The sequence below is a fragment of the Scheffersomyces coipomensis genome (assembly GCF_036884675.1).
Source record: "Scheffersomyces coipomensis strain NRRL Y-17651 chromosome Unknown DFJ63scaffold_9, whole genome shotgun sequence".
In the NCBI taxonomy this organism is placed as follows: domain Eukaryota; kingdom Fungi; phylum Ascomycota; class Pichiomycetes; order Serinales; family Debaryomycetaceae; genus Scheffersomyces; species Scheffersomyces coipomensis.
Window position 1 is genome coordinate 266410 of NW_027042900.1, and position 18021 is coordinate 284430.

At 30.4% G+C, this 18021-nt stretch overlaps 9 protein-coding genes across 9 annotated transcripts; 6 read left to right on the forward strand and 3 right to left on the reverse strand. All coding sequences in view use genetic code 12, as the record gives it.

Annotated features, from left to right (window-relative positions):
* The first annotated feature begins 43 nt into the window (after positions 1 to 43).
* Positions 44 to 1274, forward strand: LYS5 (holo-[acyl-carrier-protein] synthase). The gene has a single exon (XM_064904515.1). It carries the CDS (start codon positions 160 to 162, stop codon positions 1168 to 1170), a length of 1011 nt encoding a protein of 336 aa, XP_064759384.1. The 5' UTR covers positions 44 to 159; the 3' UTR covers positions 1171 to 1274.
* A 1-nt stretch (position 1275) lies between these two features.
* Positions 1276 to 2725, reverse strand: DFJ63DRAFT_256774 (uncharacterized protein). Its single transcript, XM_064904510.1, has one exon. The coding sequence runs from the start codon at positions 2298 to 2300 to the stop codon at positions 1380 to 1382; it is 921 nt and encodes a 306-aa protein (XP_064759385.1). The 5' UTR covers positions 2301 to 2725; the 3' UTR covers positions 1276 to 1379.
* A 424-nt stretch (positions 2726 to 3149) lies between these two features.
* DFJ63DRAFT_337967 (uncharacterized protein) lies at positions 3150 to 4076 on the reverse strand (the record flags this gene model as incomplete). The annotated part of the gene is made up of 1 exon (XM_064908623.1): positions 3150 to 4076. The coding sequence occupies one exon, from the start codon at positions 4074 to 4076 to the stop codon at positions 3150 to 3152; it is 927 nt and encodes a 308-aa protein (XP_064759386.1).
* A 744-nt stretch (positions 4077 to 4820) lies between these two features.
* On the reverse strand, positions 4821 to 5471 carry DFJ63DRAFT_337968 (uncharacterized protein; the record flags this gene model as incomplete). The annotated part of the gene is made up of 1 exon (XM_064908624.1): positions 4821 to 5471. One exon carries the CDS (start codon positions 5469 to 5471, stop codon positions 4821 to 4823), a length of 651 nt encoding a protein of 216 aa, XP_064759387.1.
* A 1120-nt stretch (positions 5472 to 6591) lies between these two features.
* Positions 6592 to 7764, forward strand: CDC43 (protein geranylgeranyltransferase type I subunit; the record flags this gene model as incomplete). The annotated part of the gene is made up of 1 exon (XM_064906634.1): positions 6592 to 7764. One exon carries the CDS (start codon positions 6592 to 6594, stop codon positions 7762 to 7764), a length of 1173 nt encoding a protein of 390 aa, XP_064759388.1.
* Positions 7765 to 7899: 135 nt separating this feature from the next.
* Positions 7900 to 9263, forward strand: DFJ63DRAFT_257738 (uncharacterized protein). Its single transcript, XM_064904517.1, has one exon. The coding sequence runs from the start codon at positions 8036 to 8038 to the stop codon at positions 9083 to 9085; it is 1050 nt and encodes a 349-aa protein (XP_064759389.1). The 5' UTR covers positions 7900 to 8035; the 3' UTR covers positions 9086 to 9263.
* PEX14 (Pex14p) lies at positions 9206 to 10975 on the forward strand. Its single transcript, XM_064904511.1, has one exon. The coding sequence runs from the start codon at positions 9326 to 9328 to the stop codon at positions 10604 to 10606; it is 1281 nt and encodes a 426-aa protein (XP_064759390.1). The 5' UTR covers positions 9206 to 9325; the 3' UTR covers positions 10607 to 10975.
* Positions 10976 to 11343: 368 nt separating this feature from the next.
* DFJ63DRAFT_337972 (uncharacterized protein) lies at positions 11344 to 12993 on the forward strand (the record flags this gene model as incomplete). Its single annotated transcript, XM_064908625.1, has 1 exon — positions 11344 to 12993. One exon carries the CDS (start codon positions 11344 to 11346, stop codon positions 12991 to 12993), a length of 1650 nt encoding a protein of 549 aa, XP_064759391.1.
* A 570-nt stretch (positions 12994 to 13563) lies between these two features.
* MED5 (Med5p) lies at positions 13564 to 17142 on the forward strand. The gene has a single exon (XM_064907317.1). The coding sequence runs from the start codon at positions 13725 to 13727 to the stop codon at positions 17088 to 17090; it is 3366 nt and encodes a 1121-aa protein (XP_064759392.1). The 5' UTR covers positions 13564 to 13724; the 3' UTR covers positions 17091 to 17142.
* The last annotated feature ends 879 nt before the right edge of the window (positions 17143 to 18021 follow it).

Below are 18021 nucleotides of genomic sequence, written 5' to 3' on the forward strand. Positions count from 1 at the left end.
AGAGTAAAAGTTAGTCATATCTTGGTATGATGAAAATGTACTGCATATTATGATATGACTAAAAAGTTTAAATCAGATATCATTTCATCGATATTTACAAACCTAAGTTAGTTAACATACATCTTGAAAGACAAGCTTGAACCATTCAATGTTCGTAATATGACATCAACTCCATTATTATCATCTGATAATGATATTGATAACGAGATCTTTTCACAACTAGAAACAATAATCAACAAAAGGAAATATGAATCACCTTCATCATCAAGTAATGTAATCATCTTCACTACAACATTAACTTCAGAGTTAATTGACTTTCTATCAGATGATTTCAATTTCGAAATTAGTTTACGATTAGTGGGAAATTTCAAAGAGCAAGTTAAAATATCCAATATTAAGGATAAGCCATTACGATTTAAAGCATTGATTCAAAATTTATTTACAAGATTGGTATTAAATTACTTAAATAATAATCAGAAAGTATGGGCTCGAATCAGATTCTCGTATAATGAATATGGGAAACCATCTATATTAGGGCAAACTTTCGCTTTTAACTCATCAAGTTCAAACACAATAATGAGTATGGTAGTAGAGTATAGTTTTGAAGACAATGGTAAATCAATAGGAATAGATTTATCTCATTCATTACAGAATGGAATCTCAACCACTGATTTTATGAATGAATTCAAGCCTATTTTCTCCCCGAAAGAGTATGAAGTGTTGAATTCAACTGAAGAGAAGTATCGATATTTCGTGTTTAATCATATTTGGACTTTAAAGGAATCATTTACAAAGTTATTAGGGTGTGGATTGAATATTGATTTATCACAGTTTGAGTTTGATATTGAGAGATCTTTGAACTATGATAAGGAAGAAGATGTAGTGGAAAATAACTATCGTGATGAAGTGGCTTTTGGATATAATCTCAATTGGAATAATAATATTAAAATCAATGTGGCTAAATTAATTGAGAATAAGAATCAATTCATTTTAAAAGTAATTGATGATCAAAAACAAAACACACCCCAGTTCTATATTCACTCAGCCATACTCAAACCCAAATCAAATGGTCAATTGCCGGTTATCTTATCTTTCATAGGTCAAAATCAAAATATTACAATTTCAAATTTTGAAATTAATTTTTTAGATATACTAAGAAAATATGCATAATACACTAAACTTATTTATATCTCATCTAACAAATACACATCCAATCCACTTTTTGATCTAATCAGTATATATTTATATCTATAAACGGTTAATATTAATGTAAATAGAGGCGCAATATAAAGAGCACTGCCTTCGAATTCGCAAGCGCAACCTTCATTGCAAAAAATACTTTAAACAAAACATTTTTGTGTGGGGCAGGGCTAAGCTGGTTAGAACGCTACTTTAATTCCCATCTCACCACTATACTTTGCACCTTTTCTATTACTCTTATTGCTTAATTTGGAATCTTGGATGAACTTGAATATCATAGCCGTGTTTACAATGTCTTCATTGTTTAACCCCTTATGAATTCTATCATGGTTATGATTATTATTATTATTGTGGTTGTTATTATTGACGATTAAAAATGAAGTAACGAATTTATTTTTATATTTCAAATTATAAACCAATTGAGCTAATTTGACACTGGATGGATGATTGAAATTGGCATTTGAATTGAAATCAACTAATAAACTTCGGCTGATTGAGGTTACCAATAATGAATTCTTTTCTCCTGTACCAGAATCTTTCGTACCTTCCTTCTTATTATTCATAAACATGTTCAATTGATCTTTGGGTAATTTATATAATACATACTTGAAAGTAATTTCCTCTTTATCTGATTTGGTATTCCTTAATGTCCATCTGTAGTAGACATCTCTATATTTAACATCTGTTATGGGTAATGTATTATGAACTAACATTGACACTGGATGAGGTTCGTTATCAATGATATACTTTTTATAGATTGAGTTATTAGAAGTAATCAAAATCTTGGGAATATTTTGTTCATATAAGCTTTTAATAGCTAAATACTTCTGAACACTCTTAATCATTGACTTTTTGTATTTATTATATTCTAATAATGGAACTAATGATAACTCGTCAGTCAATTGAGTTTTAAAATACGAACTTTCATTAGGAGATCCTTTCGACCAATTTAAAAAGTTTAGTACTTCAAATAGTACTACCACGTCGCCTGATAAAGCATTTTTCTGAAAGAAATAGACGTTACTAACTTTAGTTGATGTTGGTGATATTTCCTGCTTTAACAATTCATGAAATTCTCGAAGTTCATCAAGTGTAGTCATGGCTTATTATTATTAATAAGCTATTGGATGGATCTAAGATGAGAAAATATAAATTAGCAATTGAGATTTGGAGGAATGTATGACTATATATTTCCTGATTAGATCATGATAATTGCCACCAAAATGATCATCGTACGAATTATATCGATAACTGAAGAATTAAAATAATCACCATAACGGAATTTAAACGGGTTGTATGCAATATCAAACTTTAACTACGACGTTTCCTATACACTTTAATTTGGGGCTCAAATTCAATTCACCCTCTCTCGATTTTTTTTATATTATCCGCTTTGTGGATGTTTACATTTATTTTTGATCATTTATATCTGATAATAAATTGTAACAACAACTGTGGTTGAACCTAAGTATTGCGGCCAGATCATCATTACATTATCAGTTATAAGGTATATCGTTATAATCGCTACAGCCTTTATTTGTGTAATGCCTAACACCACCATAAAAGATTCCAAGAAAATTTTATATCCCAAATGAGCCGTTAGAAATCTCTTCAAGATATGTGTAGAGGTAGAGGCACAGAAAGCTTACAGACTTGGTATTTACATGTACTTTTGGTATACATAAACATTTACCATAAACATTATTTAATTAAAAAATCACTCATAAACATTTGGAAATAGAATCAATAACTTCTAATTGGAATCAGAATTGAAAATAGACATTTAGAAAAAAATCCTAAAAAGGTTAAATCCGCCCAAGCGGCTTTAACTTTCCTGATTGGGATTTACGTCCCGTTCCCTCCCTCACAAAAAAAATTACTTCTAAAAATACCCTCTAGACCACATGAGCTTTGGTCATGTGGTTGCAAAAATATTAACAGAACACCAACTAAAGTAAAACAACTCCTTTCTTACTAGTTAAACTGGTAAGATTAGATAAGTTTTCATATTTGGAATCTTCCATATATCTAAAAACAATGGTGGAATTGATAATATCATTTTCAGTTAATCTTAAATTATGAAGACTTCTCTTTAATACCAAATAAGAACTAATGATATTAGTTTTTAAATCAACTTCATATTTGAATTCAGCTAAAATTTGAAAGGCATTCGTTCTTTCATCTAATTTTAATACTTCTTGAGCATAGGTTGGTCTCTTTTTATCAGTGAATAATCCATTTACTTCAAACATATTAGTAGGACAATCATCTGGAATCTTGTATAAAATATATTTAAACGAGAATTTATTGGTTGTAGTCATACTTGTTAAATAACACCATCTGTAATATTCATAAGAAGTATTACCAACTCTCATATCAACAATTGGTTCTTTATGATCAACTAAAATAGTCATCAATTCTCCCTTTTTTTGTTCATAATGAATCAATTTAGCAGTTAAAACCATATATTTATTAAAATTTCTTAATTTTCTTTCTAAAATTTGAATATGTTGAGTCATAGTACTAGTTTCTAAAATCATATTCTTATTTGGATCAGGAGCTTCTTCTTTCTTTAAAACGCTATATTCAAATTTTGGAACAAATTTAATATCATCTTCATCTTTAACCATAGAAGCATTTTCACCTTCCCAAACAATATAATTCATTGGAGACATCGACGATGATGATGAATCTGTACTATCAGTAGATAACATATTTTGATCTTGTTCTGATTTTTCCTTTTTATCTAAGATGAATAATTTCTTTGAATTCTCAAGATCTAAATCCATAAATCTTGGTTCCTTGGTATCAGAACTACTGTGTAATTGAGTTTGAAGATTCTGATGAATGTTACTTTGTGGGTGTGCAGCAATCATTTTAAATTAAATTTTAGAGAGGTTTAGTTATTTACTGATATCAAATACTATTCAGAAAACTAATGATTATAACAATTACACATACTTACCATCAATGTGGGCATTTACTGAACTATTTATATTTCCCACAAACTCCATCAAAATGTAAACACACGTTACGTTCTTATTATTATTATCAACTAATGAGCTTAATCAATTTACAGTAATAACATTGATCCTATCTATATAATAATAGATAAACGAAATCACCTACAAAAATATTAACCAATTAAATCCCCACATCTTATCTTTATTATAATCACTTTTACATTAATTAACTTGTTTACTCATCAAAATTTTACCATTAATTCCAATATAAAGTGATTTTGAGCCTCTTTACAATATTATAATGAAACTAATTGTATTCAAGCAAATTACCCTCCTTAAAATATTTGTTAATGGGTTATTTTCCCCATACTTAAAGCTTAAAAAATAAAGTGGTGTGCAAAAATTAGCCATGACTATATTTTTTTTGGTTCTAATTAAAAAATGCGGAGAACATTTGCAGAATTGAGGTATTTTTAATTAACAACCGTATTTCATAGATAAACTAATACAGACAGACAATACATTATCAGACAGACAGATATTCTTTTGTTTAAAAACAGTAGTTTATTAATGTTAAAACTTTTTAAGCTGTGTATTTAAAAAAATATAACTAATTGTAAATATATAAAAATAAAAACAATGGATCGCCATTTGTATCTAAATCAATAATGATCCAACAACAGCGGCTGCAAATGCGAACCCATAAGCTGTGTTTCCAAGATTTTGTGGACTGCCAGCAGCAGCATTACTAGATGAGGATCCACTAGCAGTTGATGATCCAGAGGCATGAGATCCACTGGCAGTACCTGATGAACCTGATCCTCCAGCAGATGCTGAGGCTCCGACCCCCAAAATTGAATCTAATCCTCCACTTCCACTTCCACCAGATGGAGATGATCCACTATCTGTTTCAGTAGCAGCTCCTGCTCCAGTTTCTGCTGCAGCTCCACTTTCAGCATCAGCACTTCCACCTTCGGTAGCAACACTAGCTCCGCTGGCTGTATCATCAGCAGCAGCGGATGCGGCTGGAGAACCAACTCCTCCATCAGAATTAACACCAACGAGTCCACTTGCAGTGCTTGCCAGATCATCAGAAGCCGCAGTTGCACCTGCTCCAGTTTCAGTTCCAGCTCCAGTTTGAGCATCAACGGCTGGTAATGATGCTGCAGCTGAATCTGCACCACTTCCATCGGCAGTGGATTCTGCTCTCTTTACAGCTTCCCTAACCACTAAATCATCTAATACTAATACTTGGGCATTAATGGTTGCAGCAGCGGCAATTAAAAAAGATAATTGTGAAAATTTCATTATGATTTGTTATATATGAGTTGAGTTGAATTTTTTAAGGTTGGCTTTGGGTCAATTTTTTAAGTTAAAATTGTTGGTTGTACTAATAATATGGTTGATTTATAGAGATTACAGATATAAAACATCAAATATTCCATCATATTTATACCTTTTCAATCAATCTAAGGAATAGGAGAATGATATACCTAGTCTTAAGTTATGGTAAATACGTGGTTGGTTAGTTTTCAACTACAATAATAAATGTGGTGTTACAGGTATATAAAAGTTGCTGTTACAATAGTTAAAAGTCTATTAAAAGTTTGCAATTTCACCTATTTAGGAAACTTGTTTCACCCAACTATCCATAGCAATTGAAAAGATCTTACTACACAAGTATGTAATAATCGGATAGAATGGTGGTTCATACTCCTGTTATATGTTCTCCCACAATTGTTTAAACCTTGTATTAAAACCAGGAACAAAGCCCTTACAGCCTTCAATTCTTTCCTTTGTGTGCCCTTAAACAAACCATAAACATGGTATCGCCACGAACCTTTTCTTTTTTTGTTCATATTGAAGGTGGTAAATATACCATGTTGAAACAATAAGAACCATACCTTACACAAACCAAATAGAACCAACACGGGTACATGATTCGGTAGAACTTATGAGTTTTAGATCATCATAGATACATATATAGTGATTACATATGTCAACCAATTTTGTTCTAAGAATCGCGTACCTTACATACTCTAATTTTTATAGACCAAAATTCCCGAGATCAGGATAGCAATTAAAAGTGTTATGATATCAACAATTTCATATGATTCAATTTTGATTGTTACTATTTATAGAGTTACACGATTCAACTTATTTGAATATCGTGATGATTCTATTATTTAATATAAATGTTCTATATTTATCAATGTCTCTTGTTTTAATTATTGCGGTATGGATGTTATACTTTTGAACAATAGTTACCCATTTAAATGTAGGAACAATAATTACATCATAATTGGGTTTAACCTAGATATTAACCGTGTATGATTTAAACACAGCCAACATTTGGATTAATAACTGAATAACGTAAATCCATTCAGTCCAATTACATTCAAACGTTTGCTTTTAAGTTCTTTCCTCAATGACAACAACACAGCAGTTATACATTGATAAACATGAAAAATTCTTTAATCGATTCCTAAGTGTGTTACCATCCAAATTACAATCAGAAGATTCAAATAAACTAGCCATTATATATTTCAGTCTATATGGATTATCAATCATCAAACGATTCAAATTCAGTGAGGTTGAGCGGAAACTATTCATCAATTCCATTTATGATCTGCATTTAATCGATACTGAAATTTATACTGCTTTTAGAGCTACTTCATATTTCAAATCTGATGATCATAAATCTCATAAATATGACTTACCTAACCTTGCATCGAGTTTATTTTCATTACAGATATTATTAGTTTTGAAGGATGATTTCTCAAAACGAATCAATAATCATAAGATCATGAAATTTCTTCAATTGAGTCAAATTAAATCAGGTGTGAACAAAGGTTCATTCTCTCCAACTTTGATAAACACTGATTCATCAATTACAGTCAATTATGGAGAAACTGATATAAGATTATGTTATATTGCCGCCAGTATACGGAAATTAATCAAATATGATCAATTACAACCATCACAAAGAATAAATGATATTGATATTCCTTTAGTCGTATCATTTATAAAGTCACGATTAAATGCCAATGGAGGATTTAGTTCAGAAATATTGGATGAAAGTCATTTGGGATATACTTATTGTGCATTGGCATGTTTAAGATTATTGGATTACGATATTGAGAGTGATATAGAGTTAGGGAAAGTTGTGAACTGGTTAGTTCATCGTCAAGTTGATTTTCCTGAACCCTTATACACTAAAGACGAAGATGAAGAGTATGACTATGAATATTACAGAGATGTAGATATTGGCAGTTTCAATGGGAGAGAGAATAAATTCGGAGATACTTGTTATTCATGGTGGTGTTTAGGAAGTTTAAAAGTTATAAATCACGATTATGTAAATTTAATCAATTTACAAACCAATTATAAATATTTATTGAATCAAGTCCAAAATAAATTATTAGGAGGGTTCAGTAAAGATCCATTTTCAAATCCTGATCCCCAACATTCATTTTTAGCATTAGCAAGTTTATCATTAACCAATGATTTCTCGGAAGAATTAGATGAAATTGATGAATCATTAGTAATCACAGGTCAGCTGAAACAATATTGGTTAAAGCATATAAATTACCCTTCATAGATCATCATCGAAATCCATATTTTGCATTCAATAATTGTAAACATGCTTTGTAGAAAACATCCGTGTTTGTCCATATAATTAGAATTAAACTCGTTTTCTGTATAAAGGTGAGCGCAGCCATATATAATAGAACAAAAAAAAAATATTTAGTCTGTGGGTTTTGAAAAATTTACGATAATCATACAATTATATAATTCAAGTGTAATTAACTAGAAGAAAACATATGAAGACGATAGTATAGTATACTTATGATAGTGACGACAACCATTCAATGAATAATAGTAATAATAGTCCAAATACGATAATAATAAGACATGACTCACTCTCAGACAATAAGGTAGCAGCAACTTTACCATTACCAATACTTCCAAAAGCGGTACCTGAAGCCAAAGTTCATTTAATATCAGGTGGTATCGCTGGATTAGTTTCTGCAATCACTTTACAACCATTGGATTTGTTAAAGACAAGATTACAACAACAACATAAGATTGAAAATAAATATGTTAGAACCACTATAACTGAAGAATTAAAAAAATTAACCCAATTAAAAGATTTATGGAGAGGTGCTTTACCCTCGACTTTAAGAACTTCGATTGGAGCTGGATTATATTTCACAACGTTATCTCATTTAAGATCATCATTAGCCACTTATAAATCGAAAACGATAGCCACATCGTCATCATCTACTTCTATATTACCTAAATTATCACCATTAGAGAATTTATCCATAGGGTTTATAGCCCGTGCTACGGTGGGTCTTATTACTATGCCAGTTACAGTGGTTAAGACAAGATATGAATCCAATATATATAATTATCGATCAATCCTCGATAGTATAGTAGGGATCTATAAGAATGATGATTTAACTAATAAAGGATCATTTAAGAATTTCTTTAAAGGGTCCATAGCTACATTAGCTCGAGATTGTCCATATGCTGGATTATATGTGTTATTTTATGAAAGTTTTAAGAATGAATTGTTACCTAGGTTTATTCCTGCTAATGATACAACTAATAAAAATGGAGCTCAAATTATAAATTCATCAGCCGCCGTTTTAGCAGCAAGTTTATCAACCACCATAACAGCTCCCTTCGATGCTATAAAGACAAGATTACAACTATCCGATGTTAGAAATGGACAACAGCAGAAATCAATCTTACAAATTACCAAAGTATTAGTTAATGAAGAAGGAGGAATTAGTAATTTATTCAGAGGATTATCGTTAAGACTTGGTAGAAAAGCCATTAGTGCTGGTATAAGTTGGTGTATTTATGAAGAATTGATCAAAAGTTCGATATTCTCCACTAAAAAGTTTTCCTAATGATATTTAATGTATAACTTATTCCATATTAGACTTGTAAATAGCTTTAGATCTATAATGAAATCATATAAGAACAACTTTTCCTGTATACAAACCCCACTCTCTTTTGAACCTCGGAACAAAGCATCATTTTTTTTTGGTTGAACTTCCTCCACCTTAAAACGACGAAGAAAAAGAAAAAAGCTGGAGAAATACAAAATTAGTTATCAATCAGTAAGAACCAATCTAATCAGATCAAAGATGAATGACGATTTGATCAAGAGTGCTGTTGCATTCCTTAATGATCATAATGTTTCTTCTTCTCCCTTAACTAAAAAAATCGAGTTTTTAGAATCAAAAGGGCTTAATCAAACTGAAATTGAAGAAGCTTTAAAAAGAGTTAATGAAGCTTCTGATTCTAGTGTTGCCAGTTCAAATAGTACTTCTACTATTCATAATCAATCAAATAATAATACATCCTATCCATCGCAACCACCAATAGATTACTATAACACTGCGCCACCACTTCCAGAAAGATCATGGAAGGATTATTTCATTATGGCCACTGCTACTGCTGGGGTTAGTTATGGATTATATCAAGTTATAAATAAATATTTGATTCCAGCTATTATACCTCCTAGTCAAGAGACTATTGAATCCGATATAGAATATATTGGGCATGAGTTTGAAAAGATTGATAAGGTTTTAGAACAATTAACTAAGGATCAAGAACAAATTAAAACTGATAATGAAGCTAAATTAAAGGATATTGATACTGTGATTGATAATGTAAATGATTTCTTAACTAAATATAATAAAGATAAATTGAAATTTGATGATGATTTAAAACTAATGAAATTAGAAGTGGATAATTTAAATAATAGTGTGGAAAAGAATATGAAGCTTAATAAGGAGAATATTCAAGATGAATTATCAGATATTAATGAAGAATTACAATCATTGAAGGAATTAATTAAATCAAGATCAGCTGTTTCAAATGGTGCCAGTAATGGTACTGCAGTTGAAAGAAAATTAGTATCAGCTTCATCAATTCCATCTGCTTCTGAAATATTAAAGAGAGCTAAAGAAAAGGCAAATAGTCCTAAAGTTGAATCATCCACTCCAGTTACTGCCGCCACTACCAGTCCAACCATTCCATCGGTTGCTCCAGTATCAGCTCCAGTTCCAGCTGTAACACCACCTCCAGTTCCAGCAGCATCTTATCAATCCCCAGTAAATAACACTAGATCAGGAGGTGTCACTTATGGTGGAGTATCAGCTGCCGGTATTCCAGCTTGGCAATTACAACATAAAGCCGCAGAAGAACAAGAAGAACAACCACCATCATCATCATCAACTTCTATTAAAGATGAAGAACCAATTGTGGCACCAACTGAAGAACAAATTCAACAAAAGATTGCAAATGTTGGTATCCCTGCTTGGCAATTAAGTTCAAACCCTACCCCAACTGAAGGATCTTCTGCTACTGCTGCTGTATCTGGTATTCCAGCTTGGCAATTGAATAATGCCCAACAATCCTAGTTCCATTAGTACTACTTCTATACATATGTCTAACTTTGAAATGATAACATACGCTTTCTAATAATAATACGATTGAACCCTTTATATTAAATTTTAATGTAAGCCTTAACCTCATACGAACGGCGCGGCGCGTTTTCCAAAACTGGAAATTTTTTTTGTCTTATTCTTTTCTGGTCGTTCGTCCACTGAAAAATAAAAATAAAATAAAAATAAAAATAATAAAAAAAAAAAAGATCAAATTGGATTTATCAACAAAGCAATAGGTTAGAATAATCAAATAGGTTCTTACCAGTATTTATATTTAGTTATAAGTATCAAGTGAGTTCAGAGCATAGGTCGACGTGTCAGTGGTTGTGTTTGTTTTGGGTCTGTGAAAAAAAGAGTACCAGATTAAGACAAACTATCAGTGGAGTTCACAAAAAGGTCCAACTTACGTGTTAATAGAGCCTACCAATAAGAAAGCATACAAAGTGTCAGGCATCACCATAAATTGAATCTTTCATTCATTCATTCGTTCATTCGTTTATTCGATCAGTCCTTCGTTCATTAGTCTCATTCATTCGTTCGTTCAGTCATTCGTTCATTCATTCGTTTAATATTCTCTCCATTCTAGTCGTTGTTGTTAACGTTTTTAAGGACATTTTTCAATTTTGATTCTTCTTATCCATTATCAACCTAAATCCATATTTCTATGAATTGTAATCATATTCTTAATATTATCAACTAAAATTATCAACATGTCAATCGATTCATCATCCACCATACCTTTTAATCAAGCCGATAAATCTCATTTATCGACTTCAAGTCATTCTTCTGGATCTCATTCAAATTCAACGTCAGTATTTGCATCCAATGTTTCTTTATCAGTGTTTCCTAAACGAGAGTTGGAATTGATTCCATTCAATTGTCAGCTTGAATTCATTGAGAAAACTACTGTTGCATTAAGTAAACACCAATCAAATTCAAATCAATTCGGTGCTTATTCAAGATACAATAATAATCACAATAATAATAATAATAATAATAATACAGGTCATTACAATAACAACAATAACAATATCAATCATCATAATCATAATTCTCATCATCAACAACAACTGAATAAGTACGCTTATGCCGCTGTTGCTGCTGCCGCTGCTGTTCAACATCAACAACAACAGAATTATTTGATTCAACAACAACAGCAACAGTATTATGCCTATAACCAAAAGCAACAACAGCAACAAAATCAAAATCAAAATCAAAACCACAATCAACAACAGCAACAGCAACAACAACAACAGTCGCATCATCAATCACAACAACATCAGCAACAACAAGTACAACAGAATCAATATCAACAACAACATCAACAACATCAGCAACAACATCAACATCAACAGCCACCATCATCCCAACAACAGCAACAATATCAACAGCAGTCAAATCAACAACAAAATAATACTTTTCAACAATTTCAAGAACCGCAACAAGCACAATACCAACAACAACAACAACAACAGCAGCACAATCAACAACAACAACAACAACAACTTCAACAACAACAAAATTCCTATCAACAATTTCAACAACCTCGTCAAAGTATTCCTCAAGTTTTCTCTGGTTCTGATAACTCTCAAGATAGTGGATCAAGTTATTCTGCATCTAGTTCTGCCGTCTTTTCAGACACGTATTCCTTATTGAATCAGCAAAATAATATTCTTTCTAATACTAGTTCAAATAGGGTTGCACCATCATCATCAGGAGCATCTACTACTGCTGTACCACCTCAAGGTATTGATCTTAAAACTAATTTCTTAATGTTTAATGATAGTACTACTGCTGTTTCTTCACCAACTTCTCAATTCATGTTGCAACAGAATTCTTCTCAACAACAACAAACTCCAACTAAAGTTATGCCACCTCAAATTCATACTAAATTATTTGATCAAATCAGTAATAATTCAACTAATAATTCGCCTATTTTATTACCACCAACAAGTTCAAACTCGAATAAGAATTCTCCACCTAATTTATTTTTATCTTCAACTCCAACTACAACCAATACTACTCCTATGAAATTAAGTCAATCAAGTGCTAGTTCATCTACTACTAATAATAGTACTTCTGCCAATGGTTTTCTTAATTCGCCATCTTTATTACCTACTGTTTTAGCTAGCAATTCGACGGTTACAGGAATCAATTGGGGTACTTCAAATGTTAACTCCAGTACTACTCCTACTGCTTCTTCCACTATAACCACCGCTAATTCAACTGGTGGTTCTATTTGGGGAAGTAATCCAATCGCCTCTACTAAGTCTGGCAACCCATTAGGTTCTGTTGTTGCTACTGCTGGTTCCACTCTTAATAAGAATATCATTGGATTTGGTAATTCCAGTGTATGGTGATTACTTATCTTTATATTTATCTTTGTTTATTCGTCTGTTTGTTTGCTTTCTAGTTCGTGCTGTGTCTTTATTGGTGCTGGTTAATAATGTCTCATTTTATTCATATACTTCATTTTAATTTTGTTTCAATCACCATTTTTGTTTATTTTTGTCTAATCTTATCTTGTTTTGTTTTATCTTATCTTATTTTATTTGTTTTTATCACACGGATGGGTGTGAAAAGGAATATTGTCTTATTAGTTTTACTTAGCTTCCTTTCCATCATTTTGTCATTTACAGTTTTAGACTCATCATTTTTTAATTTATATTTTTGTCACCCCTTGTTTTTTTTTATTATGTTGATCAACCACATTTTGATTTGACTGATTCATGAAAGTCACTCCAAATTATACTTGACTTATCCTATCTATCTTATTTAATGTTTAATTGTTGATTTATTCTTTTTTAAAGTTTGCCTTTTTTTTATATCTTATTTTACATCCTTAGTTTTATCGTTGGTCGAGTTTTTTGTTTCTAAAAATGGGACTTTGTTATATACTTGTTACATAATTATATTATTCTTATATATTCTTAATTATTAAAATTAGAACATTCTTAATTATTATTCATTTCGATATTTGTAACTGTTGATGGTATAAAATCAGCTTTAAGTATTGCGTTTTGGATGTTTATTTCCGAACTTTCTGATCGTAATTAAAATCGAGAGCATTTTTCAAAAATATGGAATCAAAATGGTGGTTGGAAGGCTTAAGCTCATAGACTATTCAGTAATGACAACTGAAATATCACTTAGGAGGTTGGTTAGACGTGCTAGGAGTAAGCAATTGCAGAGTAAAGTATTCATATCGTTGTATGAGGAGTTGAATGAACGGAAAGCCATAGACGGAAATGAATATGTCACTGAGTTATTGGAATCCACTGAGGAGTCAGGTTCAACTAGTAATTATCAAGTTAGATTGGTATTAGATTTGGCCTTTAGTTCATATGATAGGCTTGTTAACTTCTGGACTAATTTAAGTAAGATATCACCAAGATTACAGATCACTTATATTTCTCAATTACATAAACTTTTCAATTCAAATAAACTACAACAACAACCAGGTTTAAAGATCGAGAAAGATATCATAAAGAGGTTTGTTAACGTTCAGTTCAAACAATATGTTTCACAGCTTACTTCAGAATCAGATAAAAATATCATATCATTAACTAACCACGTTGTAACGTTTGCCATTTATATTTTTAAGAGTGATAAATATGGTGCGTTGATTGAGGAACAAGCTACTAGTCAGTTAGTTCTGACGATTGTTGCTTTATTGAAATCGTTAAAATTGAATCAATTGCTCAATTTCTTTATTTTAAAGATCAAATCGGTCATAAATGAAACTCAAATGATTGAAATTGTTTCTCATAGTAAAGATACTACTAAAGCCAAAGTTGATGAAAAGCATACATCATCCACAACTGCAACTACTGTTTCAACATCATCAACGTTTAAGAATCTTAATATTTCAAGTTTATCTCCACCTAAGCTTGAGAACTTTAGTGATACTCAAAAATTCATCTGGTTTAGTAAAATCATGAAGACTTGGAAGTTTGATAATAATGAAGCTTTCCTTAAGAGTTTTATTAATAATTTTGTTCCTCAAGATAAGAGGAAAAATCCATATTTCATCACATCTGAATTAATCAAAGTATCATTTCGAGGATTTGGTTATTCTGTATTGAATAATGAACCAAGATACGTTTTATTTAATTGGAAGAATTTCATCATTTCTCGAATTCCTATTATCTTATCACAATTAAAAGTCAACAACAGCAATAGTAGTAGTAATAATAATAGTGAAGAGATTGAAACTCTTGACAAGGCTATCTTATATGGTTTCAATTCTCAAAGTGATTCCATCATTAAAGTGTTAACCAATTTAAGAATTGGAAGCATTAAGAGTTATGATTTAAGACAAATCTTCATCAAAACCTTAATCTTTAATAAGCTATTAGTTCCATCATCATTCCAAACATTCTTTCCTATGGAATCTAAAATCACTCATCAAATGATTGTCAATGAATTGAATCAATTTAACTTTGAATTAAATATTAGACTGAAATTTAAAGAAAAATTGATTAACATAAATGGAGAATTCACTTCTTTGGAAGAATCAGGGTTATTGGCTTATTGTAATTCATTACCTACTTTATTAGAGTATCTGTACAAACGTCAACATGAGTTAAGTTCAGTGGTATATGATATTATGAAAGATTTAATTCAATTGAAGCAACATGAAAAGTTAAATCGTTTATTGTTATCAATATTTAATAATATCCAATTATTGAATATCATTGTATTCAATTTAGGACCTGAAAAGATCTTGGATTTATTAATTAATTTCATTGATTCTGAGAATTATGATGTAGGAAATGATGATGATGAAAATTTTCAAGAAGCTTATTCATATTGTGGGGTTATAATATTGGGAATAATCTTAATCATTGAAACTTTTAAGATTGATTTATCTTCATTACAAATAAAGAATTCATTTATAATCAATTATATTAATGATTTTTATTATCGTCTATGTGATAATTTATCGAATCAATCACCTACCATTAAGGATAATGAAGAAGAAGATTCAATCATCATTATCAATTATAATAATCTATTAACAGATTGGGTTAATGCATTGTTTGATGATGCTAATGATGGATTATCAGATGAATTGATCAAATCAATTGGAATTAAACAGATTTATAAATTGATTCCTATTGTTTATCAACAAGCTATATTTGCTACTAAGTTAGGTAAGATTGATTTTAATATCTTAAATAACGGAATTGATTACTTATCTCAAGTTTTCTTAATCCCTTGTATTATAAATATCATTAAATGGTTATTAAAAGAGATCTTATTAGTCAAGCATGATAATGATAGTATATTTATAAAAGTGTTATCTGAAATTATAAGATCAAATTATAATAAAAACAACAGTAATGCTAATAGTGGCACCAACAACAATAATAGTCATAATAATAGTAATAGTCATGATTTATCGACGTTAATATTTAAAATCATCATTAATATTAGTGGTAGTAATATTCTTTTAACATTAAAGAAATTAAAGGATTGGGAATCATCAATAAAGATTAAAGAAATCATAGGTATTATCACCAGTGAATTAGATACTAATTATGTTGAAATTGAATCAACCTTGAATGAAGCTGGTAAGATTCAAAACTTGAACATTGTTGAAGAAGTTAAGAATCATTTAGTTAATTTCCAACAAAATTTCGATACCAATTCGAATTCATTATCATTAACTCGAAATAATTCATCATCAGCCATTATAACTAGTAATGGTAATAATGGTGGACATAATCACCATATGTTATCACCTCCATTTGATCAACAGACATTTTTCTTTCATAATTATTTGAATAGACATTTTAGTCAATTGGTTAGATTATTGATATTAGAAACTCAATCATTTCAAAAGTCAAATAATGAATCTACGAAAATTTTCATAAATTTGAGTATTTATTTAATCATTATGAATCTGATTAATACATCTGAAGATAAGAAATATTGGAAGGATCAATTACAACAACAGCCTCAATCAAATGTTGAAAAAGAGAATAAGATTAAGAAACAAATCAAATTTGATCAACAGTTTAATTCAAGTATGGAAAATCATTATTCTAGTATTTTCAATGATTCAAATAGTAATGATTCCAACAATGATCAATCGAATGATCAAGTCAAGAAGGAAGAAGATCAACCAATGGATGTGATTGATGATTTTTCATCGATGTTGAAAGATGTGGATGAGGATGATTTAATGTTGGGAGAAGAAGATGATTTGTTTAATGATAAAGGGCTCATGAATAATTTAGATGGATTAGTTCAGTCTAATGGAATTGAGAATGTTACTGTTAGTACTAGTAAAGTACTTGATGAGTTCAATGCTAAGATTAATCATCATAATAATTTGTTAAGACAATTCAATCTTATTAGATTAAGAGAGAAGCCTGAAAGTCCATTGAGTAGAACTTTGAGTATCTTGAATGATAAATTCATTGAAGAAATTGATGCGTTCTATATATGATGTATGTGTATATGAACTTATATATAAGATGAATAAATAAATGCTATAACTATGTTGTAAATGAATGCTAAGTAAAATGCTGTAAATCCAAAAAGGAATATGCTAATGATGACGATGTTTGGTTGATGACATGAATGAGTTACTTATATTGTAATTGATAAATATACTTTCTTAATTGATTATTCTCTTCATTCTTCTTAATAATCTCTTGATCTTTTAACTTTAAATTTAATAACAAATTATTATTCTTTAGTTCAACCATATCCAATTTGGCATTTAATTGATTGATTTCAACTTCTAGATCTGACTTTGAAACCGTCAACTTATTCAATTTGTCATTCAACTTTAGATTTATTAATAAAAGATCATTGATATTCTCCCCTAACTTTTGATAATAGACTGCCAATTGATTATTATTACGAGCAATCTGTTCACTTAGATCGTCATCATCTATATCATCTTCAATAGCAGCCTTCTTGGCTGTGATTGATGATGATAAATGGGATAATTTTGTAGTATTTGCAGCGGTTGTGGTGATGTTCTTGTTGTTGGTCGTCATGAATAGATTTTGGCAACAGTATATAATGAGCGCCAGTGAATCAACTGAAGAAGAAGCAGAACAAGAATGAATGGAAGGTAATGATGGTTGTTGCTACAAATACTATGATGATGATTGATTGATGGGATTCATTCAACTTGATCCCTACCCCTTGGTCATTCTAAGGGTTGACTGACACATTCCCAGTTCTGTCTGGTTGTAAGTTTAAGGTGTGGGATCGACCGTACAGGATTAAAATCCTGAAAAATGCAAAAAAAGAGAGTTTTGATAAGAAGGTGGTGGTGATGTTGATAGTAACTACCAGAAAATAAAATTTGATGCAACAGAAAATTTGTTTGCAGTCAATTACGATTTGAATTACAATCAAATGTT